This window comes from Chlamydotis macqueenii, chromosome 1 (assembly GCF_036417535.1).
Source record: "Chlamydotis macqueenii isolate bChlMac1 chromosome 1, bChlMac1.mat, whole genome shotgun sequence".
NCBI classification, from domain to species: Eukaryota; Metazoa; Chordata; class Aves; order Otidiformes; family Otididae; genus Chlamydotis; species Chlamydotis macqueenii.
Window position 1 is genome coordinate 22181510 of NC_141556.1, and position 16397 is coordinate 22197906.

At 44.0% G+C, this 16397-nt stretch overlaps 1 protein-coding gene across 2 annotated transcripts in view; it reads right to left on the reverse strand.

Moving 5' to 3' along the window:
• Nucleotides 1-9445, reverse strand: part of MAPK12 (mitogen-activated protein kinase 12) — a 54334-nt gene extending 44889 nt beyond the window's left edge. Inside the window, exons 1-2 of one of the 2 annotated variants that reach the window (XM_086747065.1) lie at nucleotides 9178-9440; nucleotides 8329-8458 (exon numbers count right to left, since the gene is read on the reverse strand). In XM_086747065.1, coding sequence (XP_086603191.1) covers nucleotides 8329-8458; nucleotides 9178-9293 — 246 coding nt within the window. In that variant the 5' untranslated portion in view covers nucleotides 9294-9440. Of the gene's footprint in view, nucleotides 1-8328; nucleotides 8459-9177 lie in introns of both variants that reach the window. The other variant, XM_086747074.1, reaches the window with a different exon arrangement.
• Between the last annotated feature and the right edge of the window lie 6952 nt (nucleotides 9446-16397).

Here is a 16397-nt window from a genome sequence, read left to right on the forward strand (position 1 = left end):
CCACATGTATCTTCGAAAAAAAATCACTAATCATATTTTCCTGAGGACTGTTATATGAATCTAATTAAATAAGAATAATATAACTACCATAAAACAATAATTAAACCCACAGAGGATGTGGTTATTATTGGAAGTAATATCTTCAGTGCTAATGCTACAGTAATTTTTTTTTTTAATGACAGTTTTACATAAGGTTTTCCATTTCTATGAGGAGGCAGGGAGAGAAAGGGAGGAGAGAGGAATTAGGAAGATGTATGTGACAGCAATGGAGCATAATGCAGCTCTACAGGCGTTTCCTAAGGCAGCGTGAGTACACACACACACAGAGCATACACAGCCAGAAAAGCTGTGTGCTCTCCACAGATTTCAGTATTAAAAAGAAGGAAGTTAACGTCTTAACAGTAATCTTATCCATTATGCACTTCTTTCCCTATTAATCCCCACTTTTTCAGAAGTCCTCCTTGTTCTCCTCAAGGAGGTATTTCCATGCCTTCATTTACCTAAGCAAGAAACATAAGAAAATAAACCCCATCAGGTCTGAACGTAGCAGTGAAAACACACGGGCACCACAACAACAAAAAGAAGGGATGAGGACGAGGATGAAAGGATGGCTGCTGTACCACATCCATCTGTGTACAAAGGTTTTACCAGGCACTCACTGTGAAACATGGGAGCATGAGGAACACAATTCCATAAAGAACACATCAGCCCCAAAACACACTTAATGAAGCTCACTAACATTTTACTACTCTTCCATTCAAGTAAACGGAGTTCCCAGTAGTTACTTAATGCTGCCTGAAATACAATATACATTACATCTGAGGTAAGGTTGCAAAGTGATGGAGAGAAGTTTATCATTGCTGCAAATCCTCTACGGTGAAGAACACCGCTGAGACTCAGCTCCCGCTGAAGGGAACTGTAGATAATAAACCAGAAAACTCTTTTTAACATGCCAAGGATTTCACAATACTTCTTTTCTTCTTGTTACTTCAGCTTTCTAAAAATCCTGAAATCCATTTTAGTGTTCAAAGTGGTAAGACATGCTAACAGTTAATCAATTTAAAAATAAAAGTGAGGGACCCGTTTCCTTTTCCTCAGTGATCTTTATTTAATAGCTGTGCTTTGGGATGATTTTCCTGTACTGGAACAGAGTCATTAGTATTTCCATTTAGGTCACAGCTTTCTGCAGATATGTTAAGCACAAGGAGGTACAGGATAAAATAAAACCTCCAAGAAAGACAGAACTACAGCTATTTCTTCAGGAAAAGAAAAAGAAATGGACAGTGTAGCAAACTCCCTCCTCCATAATGCCATGGAAAATCCTGTGTTTGCCTAAAATGCTCTCAATTAAATAAAGTATTTGTAAAAAAGTTTACGATACTTAAAGATAATATCCCAGCACAAAAGTAAGCCACTGTAAAACAATTACAAGAATAATTTGTTTTTCATAGTGTGGTCTATATGAAATGTAATGGAAGTATCTGTGAAACCTTCTGTAGGTGAATTAATTCAGCACAATTATTAATACTATCAGAGATGGAAGCATAGCTGAGGAATGAACCCAGTACAGTCTGCGATGGCAATGAAAAGCATCTGTGGAAACCAGCAGCAGCGTAGCCCTTTCAGGGTCTCATTTTTTTTCCCCATTAACTCTGCCAAAAGGCAATTTCTCAAATTAATTAGCCCACAAAGCACACATGTTGTTTCCTACCGCCCATCTGGCTGAAAAACAACCTGGATTTCCGCAGCCTCCGCTCAACTACCTTCCTTGCTTGTATCTCGAGGACAGAGTGCAATACTATGTCTCTCCCATCTTCCCGCAAAGCAAAACCACAGTAACAGCAAAATTACCCATCTACTGGTCTAACTTGTTTTCCACAGGTAAGCTTTTACTCAATATATTTACTTTGTTGACTGTGTCTCTTCCCTATGAAGCCAGGCTGGGGTGGATGGCAGTGTCTCCAGTCCTTTTTATCCCTATCGTCCGTGTCGTGGTCTGTCCCCACCAAGACATTTATGCTGACCACACTGACCAACTTTAACTACTGTCAACAAATAAATAACAGCTTTGTGTTGCTAAGGTGGTTTCTGCCCTTCCCTTCTCAGCTGCCTCCTTTTCCAAATGTTATCCCAGCAGTGGAACACAGGATTGAAGAGCCCCTCATCTCTATCCTCCCCTGCACTTTCACGTACTGTATTACTTTTATCGAAGGATCCTTCTACTGCGTTTCTGTAAAGGAACGTTTCTGATGTAAGCAGCAGCACATCAACAAAAGATTCAGATCTTGTATAAATTAATATGTAATGTAGGTTATGTCTCATACAGTAAGTGCTGCTTTCTCTTGCGGATGTTACGCATGAAAACACAGTGAAGTTGAGTGGCTTTGGCACTCGGGCTACAAATGCAAGTGCATTTTTAAAGAGAGATTCCTCTTGGGGTGCACTGAGCTACATATTATGCTGCATTAAATTTTCTGCAGGGTTAGCTTCAAGTTCCTGCACTGTTACACATCACAGGGCACCAAAGGATCCTTTTACTACACTAAGAAGTTTTAATCTTTTGAAAATTTTAACTATCCACACACAAGGCTTGCACCACAGTTGCCCTTTCTCCTCCCTGATTACTGCTACATGACACGAGAGATGCCTGCTGATGGACTCAGAGCTTCTTTCCTTTTCTCCTGCCAGCCAGCACACTGGCAGGCACAAGCTGTGCCCATGAGCATCACCACATTCTTCTTTCAAAGGACCCATACGTAATATCGGACAGGTTCAAATCCTTTGGACAGACACACCTTCATCTCTGGATTTGATGACAATCCAAAGAGAAGGTTTGGGTTTCAGTGCTGTCTTCCTTATTTTCATTTACTGGACTAGGCTGATCAGTCTGCTTTATTAGTACCCAAGGAGTGTGAATAAATGGCCATCAGGCGAAGCCCAGCCTAGGTAAAACACTTATTAGGCAGATTTGTGAAAATAAGGAGAAGTGACAACCGATACCACTGTGTTGATTTATTGCCTTTTGAGTACCAAAATAAGAGACTCTGGTTGTCAGCTCTCTAGCTGCGCTAAGCTTTCCACTTGCAGAAAAGCAGCCAGGAGTGTTTCTCCTCTACAATCTTTTGACAGCAATGAACTATCCAGTTATAACTGTATTTTTGCTTTCATAAGGACCCACAAGGAGATTTGCCATCTCCAGCCAGGCTTCCCGAATTGCACTTTACTGGCACTTGCACCCAGAGGATGTGAATTTTTAGTTGGTGCAGTCCTGCAGGACTTCCTGCAGAAAACCTCTTCTAACACAGTGAGCATGCCTTCATCTGTAAAGGCATCACTCATCTACATCTCGCTTCTTGGTCTGATTTTGTACACCACAGAGGCTGTTGCTCTTCTAATGCTCGTGTCAGGCTAGATGAACTGCAAAAGGAGACAGCTTTAAGATCTTCTCAGGCAGGAATATAGAGTGCCCTGCTAATTTATCTGGAACAAACCCCTCCCTTGGTTGATACTGTGTAAGCATAAATAAAAACCTCAACATTTTTTCAAAATAAAGAAGTCAACAGAATTCAGTATTAGCTAACCTAAAAGTGAAGGCCTGCATCATCCTCAGAAGCGTAACTGTAGAGATACAGACAATTTGGTGTCTGTTGGATACCAGAGTTCCTTCCAAAAGGGGAAAAAAAAAGCTACATGGTTCTCATAACGTAAAACACACACCGGTCTTCAGATGTGAGAATATACCAGAGAATAGTTTCCACTCAGAGCAATGAATGAGAGCATCATACAGAGTACCTTTAAACAAATACTGCAGTTGCCTCTTACGCACAGAGTTTCCAGGAAGAGAAAACATCTGTAGAATATTAACGGGCCCAAGAAACGTTTAACGGGCATTTGTCAAAAATTTTATGCCAGAAACACATTCAGAACTTAAGTTGGCAGAACTGGGTCAGAAGTAGTGTATGTGCTTACATGTACACATAGGTGTATCCACACAAACTATGCGTATACTACATTCTCACTCTGCTCTGACACAAGACATCAGCACGAGCCGCTGCTGCTCTCCCCCTCTCTCCAGTGCCACCTCCCCTCACCAGCTATTTTGCACTCCTGATGGCAGCTCCCAAACTTCTGTTAGCAAACTGGGAGGTGAGAATGGCACCAGGACTGGATCAGTACGAGTCACTATGCAGCTGTTTCAACAAAAGTGAGTATCACAGTTTCACTTCCAGTCCAAATGCACAAATAAAATCCAAGTTATTTGCCAAACGAAGGTAATGGTTCTGCACCTCCGCTTGCTTGTCTGTTTAGCTTTGCATATACAGACATCTCCATTAGCTGCAGAAGAATACATGAATGCAGAACTATGCAAATGTTTGAGAGCCAAAGCTAGGGACAAAGTTAGCACACTGGCCATATTTTCACTGTTTTTGGTTTTAAGTCAGAGCCATAATATACAGTTTTAAGGGTTCTCACTTTAATTGAGCTCAGAATGGAAAGAAACAGGGAACAAAAGCAGCACTATTGAAAAAAACTTCCTAAAGGTAAACAGTCTGTTCCTCTATACAAGATGCAGCAGATGCTAAAGAAATAATCAAGAGCTGCTAAGTATCAAGAGCTGTAGTGGGATGAATACATCAAGCTAGCATGAATAAATGAAGAAAAAAAACAACCCCAAACTAGTGCTTTCTTCACTCTTGTTTTTATTCCTCATTTTCGCACCATTCCCTCTCTTCTGACAGAATATCTGTTTATGCAGCTACACAGTGAACCAGCAGCTCATCCCGCTGGAAACTAACTTTTCTTTTTGGCAATGCCTGAGGAATTTATCTGGGTTAGACTGCTTCTAGGGCAGCAGAAATAGCTCATGATGTTTCTGAAACATCCCAGATCCTCTCAAAAAAAAAAAAACCTACAAAATAAAAAGAGTTACCAGTGCCCTTAGAGACAGCAATTTATTCTCCTAACAGCCAGGTCTCATCCTCTTCACACACAGCCTCTTCCCCGTGGTCCTCAACACCATTTCTCCTCTGGATTTGTTTGCAAAGGGTTGATGAGAAGTCTCACGCTATCAAGTTTGCACGGTTTATGCAGAAATATTCCTCACTAGGTTTAAGTAATTACCCACTTGAGAGGTATTAGGGAGAACAAAGGTTTAGCATGTATAATGAAAGACGGTCATGTCAGCAACCAGTTGCCTTCTCCTGAAAACACCTAAATAGACAAGCAAACTGACCTGTGAGTTAACTTCCTTACAAGGTAAAATACAATTCCAGTAAAATTCATCCTCCATAGGATGACTCCTATATTTTTTTTCACAGGACTCCTGGTCAACCTACAACCCTTCCACATTAAGGAGCTGAGCATATTCCTCAAAGGGTCTATAATGGAGGTCATCCAGGGTACTAAGCAGAACTTTTCCTCTTCGCTGAAAGCATGACATGCTGATGAATTATATCACTGTGGCACGAGTTTAATGGTATCTTCTGCTACCTTAATGGAGGATCAGAGGTGCTATTTTTAACACAATGTGTCAGACCATTACAATTTCTTTCATCATTCTGAATACCGCATAAGGTTAAATAAAATATGATAATGTATTGCTACATGCTTAACACAACGCTTCCTGGAAAGCTGCGAAGGGCAGAGATGGTCCATTGAGAGGTAATCATGGAGAACAAACAAAACATCACACTTTTCATGTAATCCAACACCAAATATATCATGATTACAGAAGTCATTTTAAAAGAAAAACAGAGCAGAAGAACAACTTGAACGTAATTTTGACTATCAAATAAACAGAAGCTTGAAATAATTTATATCCTGAAGTAGGAAAAAAGCAAGATGAAGATTTGTACTGGCAGTTTAGTGCAACATTGCAATAATACCCTAATTTTAATTCATAGTGGCAGTACCATTAGAGTGGCTATGACATGCCACCTCCTCTACATACTTTGATTACCAACACCCAAGACAGAGATAATCAGTGGCAACGCTATTTTATTGTGGTCTTTGAAACAATTACTTCCGTTTCACTAATTTTTAATGGCAGTTGTATTTATAGTACAGCCAGAAAGAGAGATAGTTGCTATTTTATAGCGGTATAGTGTAACATATTAGTTAACAGAAAAATCAGGGAAGATACTGTTCTAGTCTACTAATTCCTATTATACAGAGACACACACCCACATGAGTGGGGTCCATAGCCAGACCCACAGAAGCCGCAACGGTAATGCCAGAGAACAGGCAGCTGTCCTGTCACTACTGTACATACCATTAAAGATGTGCACAGCACACTGGGGGCTGCTGATGTGAACAGGAAAGGACCTTGCTGTCTGCCTGTAAATCCATCCTTTGGTAGAAATACGTAAAAAAAAATATGGTGGTGGGTCAAAGAGGGGGCTGAAAATCCTGACGAGGAGTGATACTGCCACTCTGGTTTAATTTTGGATGGGTGGAGCAACTAAAGGAGTATCCTGAGATCAGCACAGGGACTAGAAATCCTAAAAGGCGTTGCTACTCCTAATTCACTGTGGGCAAAACAACTGACAGAAGGGTGTGAGGCTGGGATGGCGGATGGAAATTCTCTCGATGGGCTGTACTGCCATCTCAGCCTCATCGCAGTCGGGTGGAGTAGCTGGCTTCTGCCTCCACGGTGCCCTGCAGGATCATTTATTCAGTCTTTGTTCTCTAATGAGCAGGTGTCATAATTCATGGTAAACTTTTCCTTAGTATGTAGACCAGATTCTTCTTTCTGTGGCTCAAACTGTTTCCTAACACTGTAAATTATTCCCTTCCTTCATATACATTGATTTGTAACTTTTACAGATTGTGCTCACATTCCCCAGGGAGCAATTTTTTTCTAGACTCTTTAATTATCAAACGAGTCCGTGGAGGGACTCGAGTATTATCCTGAAGGGCATACACTGCACAACCCCCCTCTGGAGTGGAAAATGCTACCCAACAGATTATTCTGGGAAATGGAAGGAAAATAATCTCAAAATTCTGGACACAGTTAGGAGCTTGGCAACTGCGCGAGCTGCTCTGCTCCCAAATGTTCAGTAAAGAAAACGCTGAGAGTATGAAAGCACATGCATGACAGAGAAGTTCCCTGTGAGCATTAACTCTTCAACATATACAGCAGTGGTTAAGAAGCACTTACTTCAAAGGAACCAAGTACAGTGATCAAATGTATTAAAAGATTCAGACCAAAATGTTAACAGGCACACAGGTTCTTAAGCCTACAAAAAGGTCCGTATTTTTCAGCAGTCAGGACATCCCACAGACTACTCTTCAAAATGAACCTGGATATTGTTGGTATTCACAATGTTAATACAAAACGTTAAATGGCAGTGACTGGCTATTGTTATTACCAGTTTCTCTTATCCTCATTTTCAGTCTCTTAGCTTACCTTGAAGGCCATCTGAATGCACCTACGCCATAATCTCCCACATTATTAGCACGCATCATTTTAACAACTCCCTCCAAACTCTCTTTTTTTTTTTTTTTCACATGCATTCATAACAAACAGCACTTAAAGCCACTACTTTGATCCTCCAAGCTCACTCTGGGACCCTTCTCACCTGGAGCCCATGCTTTGATTCCACAAAAACTTTTCACACAAATCTCTCCTCTTTTTTTTCTTAAACCACTAAGCACTGCTGGGACTAAGTATCGTGATGACGCTTTCAACACTTCTTTCTATGGCCGTTCTTTTTTCACATTACGTGGGAATCTGTGCAGAGCTGTGTATCCTATTCTCTGCTTCCCAGTAAAGCAATTTATGTAGTCATTCACAACCCTGTCCTGTTTCACATTAGTACGAACCCAAAACTCTCAAATGCTTCGTGAATGATAAAAAAAAAAAAAGGAAAATGTTACACCCTCCCCAAAGATATGCACACGTAGCATAGCCCTCCTCAGGTAATTTCAGAAAAAACAAGAGATGCTGGCATCCAAGACCCACAGGCACAGACCCATCCTCTGCACTCTCCTACGCTTCACAGGAACGCAGTGATGGAGATGGTAATTTCTGGTCCTTAACCTCTCTCGCTAGCTCTGAGCACAAACTCCACCTTGGTCATAACCTTCCTCATCCAATCTTTCCTGCATGGAAATGAAGTGTGTTTCCCACACCACTCTAGTTTGTGCGAACTGATGTTCATAGCTAAAGGACAGACAGACAAAAGACAGACATGCAGGTCTTGCCCAAAGACTCCTGAATACCATGCAGCCAACACATCTGCCTTGTCCAACTCTGCACAATTTTCTTTGTTTTTAGGGCGTGTAAACAGTGGTCTTGGGGGGACACCTGCTAACGACCCAACTCACGTTTTCATGCTTCATGTGTTTCAGGAGGCGCAGTTCTCGGTAGGCTCGTTTGGCAAAGAGTTCAGACTGAAACGGGCGGTACAACTTCTTAATGGCCACTTTGGTACCACTTCTTCCATCGACGGCTGAGCTTTAAGGGAAAGGGAAGAACGTGAGCAACGGCTGAAGCAAGACTGCAAACCGTGCCCAGTGCTGCCCAGCCCTCAGCCTCGCTGTGGCAAGGGAGGGGACCACCTCCCCAAAAACACCTCGCTGGCAGCATCTGGCGTCTCCTTTCATTTGTTTAAAACGCTGCCAGGCTCCGCGATGAAAAAGTAGCCAATTTTCAAAAGCTTTAAAGAGGAACATCTGGGAAGGAAGAAAAACAAAAGGAAAAAAAAAACAAAAAAAAAAAAATCCCCAAAAAACCACCAACACCACAAACCCAAACCGGGTGTCCCGTCCCAAGGGCCAACACCCCGGGTTTTGGGGACGCTGCCGCGCGGGCGGAGCAGCGGGCAGCGTCCCCCGGGCTGGGCTGGGCTGGGCGGGGGCGGTGCCCCGGGCTCTGCATGCCGCGGGGACGAAAACACGCGTGGGCTGGCGGGTACTTCGCCCACTCGCTCCCCGGCGAAAGGCCGGGCTCCCCCGGCGGCACTGCCTGCATCCCGGCCAGGTGGGCAGCGGGGCCCGGCAGCAGCGGGCTGGGGCCAGCCCGGCTCGGGCATAACCACCGGAAAAAGTTACCAGGGAACAATGCGAGAGAGCGCCGGGCCGGGCCGGGCCGCGTTCCCCCGGGCCCGGGGCTGAGCCCACCGTCGGGCCGTGCCCCGCCGCCGCCCCCTCCCGGGGCCGCCCCGCCCCGCTCACCAGACGGCTCCGTAGGCGCCGGAGCCCACCGGCTGCAGGTCCCGGTAGCGATCCCGCACTTCCCAGAGGGTCTTAGTGATGTCCTGCCGGTAGAAGCCGTTCTGGGGGGAGGACATGGCGCTGCGGCCCCCCGCCGGCAAAGAGCCCGGACGCGGGGCGGGTGTGGGGGGAAAGAACGGGAGCGGCCAGCGCCGCCGAGCCGGGCTGCGGCGAGGGGCTGGGCTTGGCCGAGCGGCGCCTCCCGCCCCCCACTCCCCAACACGCGGGAGGCCCGGCCGCCCGCCTCCCCGGCGGGGCTGGGACCAAGCCGGCCCGCCCCCAGCCCGGGCGGGTGTAACTGCAGGTTGGGAGCGGCCGGGGGAGTCCTGGCCAGGGCCGGGGGGGGCAGCGGGGCGTGCACAGGCAGGGAAACAGGTGGCGAGGCTGCCGCTGCCAGGGCGAGCCCTTGCCACGGAGCTGGAAGCGAACCTCCCCCCCTCCCGCCTCCCGCCGTGTAGGTCCCCCGGCTCGGGGCTCGTTCCGCAGTCCTGCTGCGGACCTGAGAGGGTGCAGCCGGCTCTGGCATTAAAAGTGCGAAGGAACCGAGTTTGGTGAGAGCTGGCAGCACAAAAGTGACCCTGCAAACGGCCTTCACTCGAAGGTGTGGGGCTGGGGGCTTCCCAGTTCGTCTCGGGGTCAGACCCCAGGTTTCAACAGCGTTTTGTACAGTTAAACAAGAAACAAGCCCACGCTTGGTTCGGTCGCTCGGAGCGAGCAGTCCCACGCGTGGTTGGTGTGGCTCAAGCTGCAGCTTGAAACAGTTGCGGTGCTGGGCGCAGAGAATAGCGACCTTCTCAGGATCGCTACAGAAAGTAGGCCTGGACCGGCACTTGTGAGGCAAAGACTTGCTCTAAAAAAATGTTTAATGTGTTCTCTGTGTGAACATAATTAAAATTCTTGTCCTTCGGGGTCCGGTAAAGCCTTTGTTTTGTCTGACTTCACCCCTGAGCAATGTTGCTGAGGTTAGGTAATTCAGACTTGCTGTCACGAGAGTTCAGTTTCGAGCTTAGCTCGAAAGGGGCAATCCGGCCAAGTGTCATTGCTCCCAAGGCCTTTTTGGGAGCTGCCGTGGGCCCAGGCCTTTTCCTGCCTGACTGCTGAACGTGGAAGAGCAGCTCTGCCCTCTCTCCTCCCAATACTTACATGTTGGGTACAGGAGGAAAAGACCATTTCTGAAGTCGCTTGCAGAGCAGCCCTGCAAATTTGCTAAGCCTGGACTAACATCCTTCCACCCACCGCCTCCCAGCGCCGCTCTCTGCCGAGCCATGAGCCGTTTGCCTCCCTGGTTTAGTGAGAGTGGAAACCAACCTTCTGACAGTTGTTGGGTAACATGTTTAATCAAGTGTTAGATTAATGACACGTGTTTGTTTTTAAAATCCACTGCCCCAGCAGATACATATATACATTTTAAATTTCTGACTTCACTTTTATGCCATGTTTGCTATTCAGATGATGGCTGGAGCGAAATGTGGTACGGGCAAGGTGAAGGATAGAGCAGCTTTACCTTCCACTCAGTTTTGAGCCAGTCCATTAGTTAAATTGCTTGTAATGACAAATGTATACGTGTCTACTGCAGTAAGGATTAGTTCTGCCTTTGATCTCTCGCCTATTTTTCTTTATCCAGTTGTGGCTAAATTATGCTTACTATTTGCTTTTTTTATTAAGGCAGAAAGTAGATTATTTTCATGCAGGAGATGAAAGTACTAACCAAGCACCAAGATATCGTTCTTGTGCAGAAGCTGAGAAGCTTACAGAGCAACATCTGTAAGATATTTAAAACTCAGTGACAGAAATGGGCAATGGTGTTTTCACCATGTTTTTCCTTTGTCTAAGTATTTAGTTGTACTTTGTAGTAGATGGATGAGGTAGCAGTGTAGGTCAAATAGAAGACTGCTTTTCCTCATCAAGTCACATGTATAGCAGATGAACTGATAAACTTACTGAAAAGACTAAAAAGGGGATCGGCACTCCTGTACGAAGGGAAGCTTTGTCTAAGAAAACCATTAAATGTGTCTATGAAGGCAGTGAGAGGAGAAACTTGGATCCCTCTACAGCTGGTTGATCTTACAGCAGCATCACAGAATGCACGAGCCTCAGCATCCTGCTAGGCTCGGCCGGATAGATGATGATGTGTTCTCCCAAAGACAATCTGTTGCAATGAGAATAATAGGATTCTACGGCTGTATCTTATCCCACACAGTGTGTGCTTGACAGGGTAAATTGAAAAAGGAATGCTCTCCGACATTTATACTTTTAGCATGTATTTATCGTAAAGTTTATAAAACAAAAGGAACCTTCTTCAAACATCATGAATAAAAGATAATAAATGCAGTAATGTTGCAAAAGTCCCACTTTTCTAATGCCCATCCTATAAAGGGAAGCTTGGCAAGTTTGTAACCAGGAAGAAGCATTCATTTTGATGCCTTTGTTTTTTGTTTTTTTTTTAAAGAGCCAACTTTCAATGTGTTGGAAGGTTGCCATCATCTGCAAAGCATATGAGGTAGATGGGATGTGTACAGAAGTCTTTCTAATCCCTCCGAGGACTGAGAACTCAATTTACGCTCCAGTCTGGACGTAAGGCTTCGATGCTGGAGCAGGAGCTCTGCAAGAGAGAAAGCTCACCGTGCTTTCCTGAGAAGTTCTGCAGGTACAGAGTCAGGTTGAGAATGTTTGATGGCCATGCTGCTCACAACAAACTGTTAATTAGCAGTGATGAAATGGCACATCTTGGTTTGTCAGGAGCTGAACTGCAGGCTGGCTGCTGGGCCCTGGGCGAAGGAGATGTGTCTGTGTGAGCAGGGAGAGGGACTGGGACCTTGATCCCCCAGTCCAGGCACTGGCGACGTGGATTCAGCTGGGGAAAAGCAGGAGATCCTGCAAGGTCCTTGGAAAAATCAAACACCTTCCCATCTTTCTGTTTGTTTATTTCTATAAAATGTCTTTCACGTAGTCATTTTATTCTTGATGCACCAATTCACATACGAATACTTAAGTGCTGTAAAACATACCTTAAATGTCAGTAAACATAAAATCTTGCTTAAATTGTTAATTTGTTAAAATTAGTTGTTAAAAGCTGATTCCTAGAATATTATTTTTTCACCAGCTTTCTATCCCCATCTTCAAAAAGTACTCTGTTCTGTCTACTTACATACGTTGCCATGGAGGAAGTAAGACCATTTTATTTAGTACAACAAGAATTAAAGCTTAAATTGAAAAAAAATTAGTTTTCATCTGAAAATATTTCCATGCTATTGTGTCCCCACCCTTCCCCAGTGGAGCTGCTGCCAACTATTTTGCAACTTTTCTGGTTTTGTCTCTCTGACCCCTGAGCAGGGTTCATCAGTTCCAGTTTTTGTGACACCCCACACCCCTGGGGACCTCACCATGCTGTGAAGGTACTCAGCCATCAGCAGAAAGGAATAAATATGGGCCACCAAAGTGCTTTTTAAAAAATAATTTTTTTTTTTTTTTTTAAAAAACTGGCTGTTTCATTTGTTCAAGAGGTCAAGTGACAACTGTAGCTGTTTACTACCCCGTCATCCCTGCTCGCTGGAGGGGGGCAGAGGAAGCAAGGCCAGGTGTAGAGGGTAGCAAACAGCTATGTACGAACCAACTGCTTTTAACACTCTCCTCTTTCTCCTCAGAGCCTGCCTAAAGGTCCCCTTCATACTCATTCCTACAGTAAACTGTAGGACTTCTTAATTTTTAAACTATGAAAGATTATCACAATCTGAGACAGGGGAAAAAAAAACAAACAACCAACTCATGATGAAGAGTTTCCCAACTTCAATGCAAAAATAATACAAAAAGAGCATTAATGGGTATGACTGATTGATAGTTTTACTTATTTGTCACTACATAGTTGTGCACATCACCTGTTTAAATCACCAAAAACTTAGTGGTACTCTTACCCCATCTCCCATTCTCCGTAACATTGCATTCATTTGTTACGTTTCCGTCTCAACCTAATGAGAGAGTTGGACAGGACAGGAGCATGGTGTGTTATTTTTGCACAGAATATAATGTAACTAGGGTTTATTCTTGAGTCGAGCCTTTGGACTCTATTATAAAATGAGTATGAAATAGGAATATATTATCTTAGAGCCCGTCTAGAGGATATTATTCTATAAGGAGCGAAGTATGGCTCAGTGGAGGCTGCCAGTTATGGCAGATTTAATGTACATTTGTCTCAGGGCTGCCACTGTGATTCAGTATTTCCACTGCGTTCAGTGTTACTTGTGATCAAGTTGGAACCCAAAAGGACCAGCTAAAACGTCTGCACTATGGTCCACATCGTAACTTGTGACAATAATTGAAGCTGGGGCACTGTGTGAGTGCAAAATGAAGCATTTGTATGCATGCAAGACTGAAGCCTAATTGAACAGTTCTGCTCATTATGTAGAAATTTCCCATCTAATGGATTAAGTGTCGGACCAGTTGGAAGGTTAGTGTTCGCATGGGAAACTCACAATATATTCCCTCCTTGTAGTGAAAACGTAGACCCTTTTAGGCATATCAGTTCAATATTTTATCTCACAGCAGAAATAAGGTCAGTGGCAGCTACACTAATGCAGCTTTCTGAGTCCCTTGGTACTAGTCCCATAAAAATCCTTACGCTTTTTGCCTGGACTCATAAATTAATGACACTTGGTCCTCTCACTTGTGCGAGCGAGCTGATTTCCTAAGGACCAGCTTTAGAGAGTTGTGTTACATCCATAAACACTAGCAGCATGGATCACATGTAAGAGAAACAAGCAGCTGCTTTTAAAGCAAACAGTTGCTATTAGTTTCTTCCTAGGGAGACTGAGCTCACCAAGGCTGAATTCCTTTCTGCCTTTATCGAAGGGCGTAATTTACCCAACTTGCAGTGCAATTCTCTTTTTGCAAGAGCTAAATCTTTACCACTGCTCATCTGTCAGGGATTCTTGGGCCAAGTCAGCAATTTACAGATGTAGCAAAGGCTAGTTAAGTAATTTGTGCCTCCAGCTGAACACGGTACTTTTTTAACGGATTCACCGTTGACCAGGTCCCGAGAGTCGGGAAGGTGGAGGTTTGTTTTCTTGTTATGATCCAGGAGCACATGTGTCGGGAAGAAAGGAAGGAAGTGACTTTTGTATCGACTGCTCCCCACCTCTGTCAAAGGTGCTTTTGCTGCCAGTGTTTTGTCCTTGAAAAGGTTGTCCCCGTCCTGTCCTGAGGGTGAGCTCGCTGTGTCGGATCCTGCAGTGCACTGACCCTCCTTCTCTCTTGCTTTCATCTTTTGCACCACCTCAAAAACACGCCAAGAGCCCTCATGGGAATTCTGCAACAATGCTGTCTAATTAATGGCTGTTGACCTACTGGTGCATGATATATTTTTTCATATATCAGTGTTGATTACCTAATTTCCTATTATTTTTTCCTCCTATAAATTGCCAAAGTTATTAGTAACCCGCTGTTTCATGCTTGTGTAGCCACTTTGTATGTTCTGGGAGGAGAGAATTCTGTGTATTATTGCACGTGATACCCTCCAACGCTGTGCTTTTCCTCTAAACCATCCTTGGTTTTTCTTTCCATTAGCACATAGTAAATTAGAGATTTCTTTTGTCTTTGTTTCTGCTTAGGCTGTGGCATATCGGTTTCCTGCTGCTGGCTTCAGTGCTGATGAGGTAGAGAGCTTGTAAGGTAAAGATGCAAATTTTAAAAGAAGTGTAGTGTATACTTCTGCATGTCAAAAGATTCAGATGTATGCAAAAGATTTCGTTTTCCTTTTGCAAGACCTTTTGCTTCCAGTGATGATAAAATTACTAGGCTTGGGGTTGCACTTAACACTGATTATAGAGTGAGATAATAAACACTAGAAGTTATTTCGATTCAGTAGGTGGAGGGCTAACAAGCTCTTGTGACTGAAAGCTGAAATTAGGTGAATTCAGATTAGAAGTAAATCGTTAACGATGACAGTAATTGACCAGATAAAGCCCTCAGAGAGTTGCGTTCTCCCACAGTGGGAACCTGAGCCGCCTTCTCTGCTCGTATCGCCCAGCCGTGCTCCTCTGAGCACCCCTTCTGTGCTGAGGAGCACCCCTCTGGCAGGAGGTCAGGGACAATGAGCACCCTAATTCAGTGTGGGCTAAACCCCGTGAGGCTCTCCTCAAACGTACATGCGATGTGTAGAGGACCTGCAAAAGCACGATTGCAATAATGAGAGTAAGAGCGGTGTCAGGAGATTAAAACCCTACAGTTTAGCCAAGCTCCGCTACAAGTTGTGCAAATAAAATTTGTGCCATGTAAACAATGCCTTCATTAAAGACATTTTTAGCAAATAGATTTTTATAAAATAAAATCCTTGTTTTTATATTTATTTACTCTTTAAAATCTACTTTCAAGCGATCTGCCTTACGGGCTTACCAAGCTTGACAAAGCCCTCACTCCTAGATGTTCACCTCCATTCGCCTGTTTGTGTTGGTTGACAAATCGTTTTTTCCATCTGTGCTCAAACGATAAGCATTGTCAGTGCTCAGCCTTCCACCTTTCCGTCCCAGTGGGGTACCAGCTTTGCAATTACCCTGTCCTGCTGTTGTAAACTGATAAACTTAGCACACTGCAGTCCCACGTTGGATTACCACAGGGGAGTCGGTTACCTGCTCTAGAAAAATACTTTAATTAGTGGCTTTTGAGGTCTAAGAAATCGCCTTAGTTTTGCAAATCTAGGAAGATGTCTGGCTCCCTAATGTTTTTGTTGACATTAAAATGAGATTATTTATGGGGCTTTATGGTATTTCATTAAAAATAGCTGAGCTCGTTACCCATTACTGTCACCTTTTGTTAGTTTAAATGTGACTGTGACCGTATTCTTCCTACATAATTTATTTCCTAGAAAAAATTACATCTTTGAATGTAAAAGGAAATATTCAGCGGAAGATTCAGACTTGCCAGAAGAACAAAATTTGGAAGTGATATAAAACTTTCTTTCTGCCCCAAGTAGAGCTATGGCAAGAGCAGACTATCTGGTCTTTGCCTACCACAGAGTTTTACACATCCTTTGAAACATTTGGCAACGGCCACCCTCATAGCCAGGAAACCAGATTAAACAAATGATGGGACAGATCCCACACTAAATTAATTATCGTTGGATGCAAGAGGTTCTTGTGAAATCTCTTTACTTCATCCCTGCCCTTCCAGCTGGAACAGAGCATCAGAAC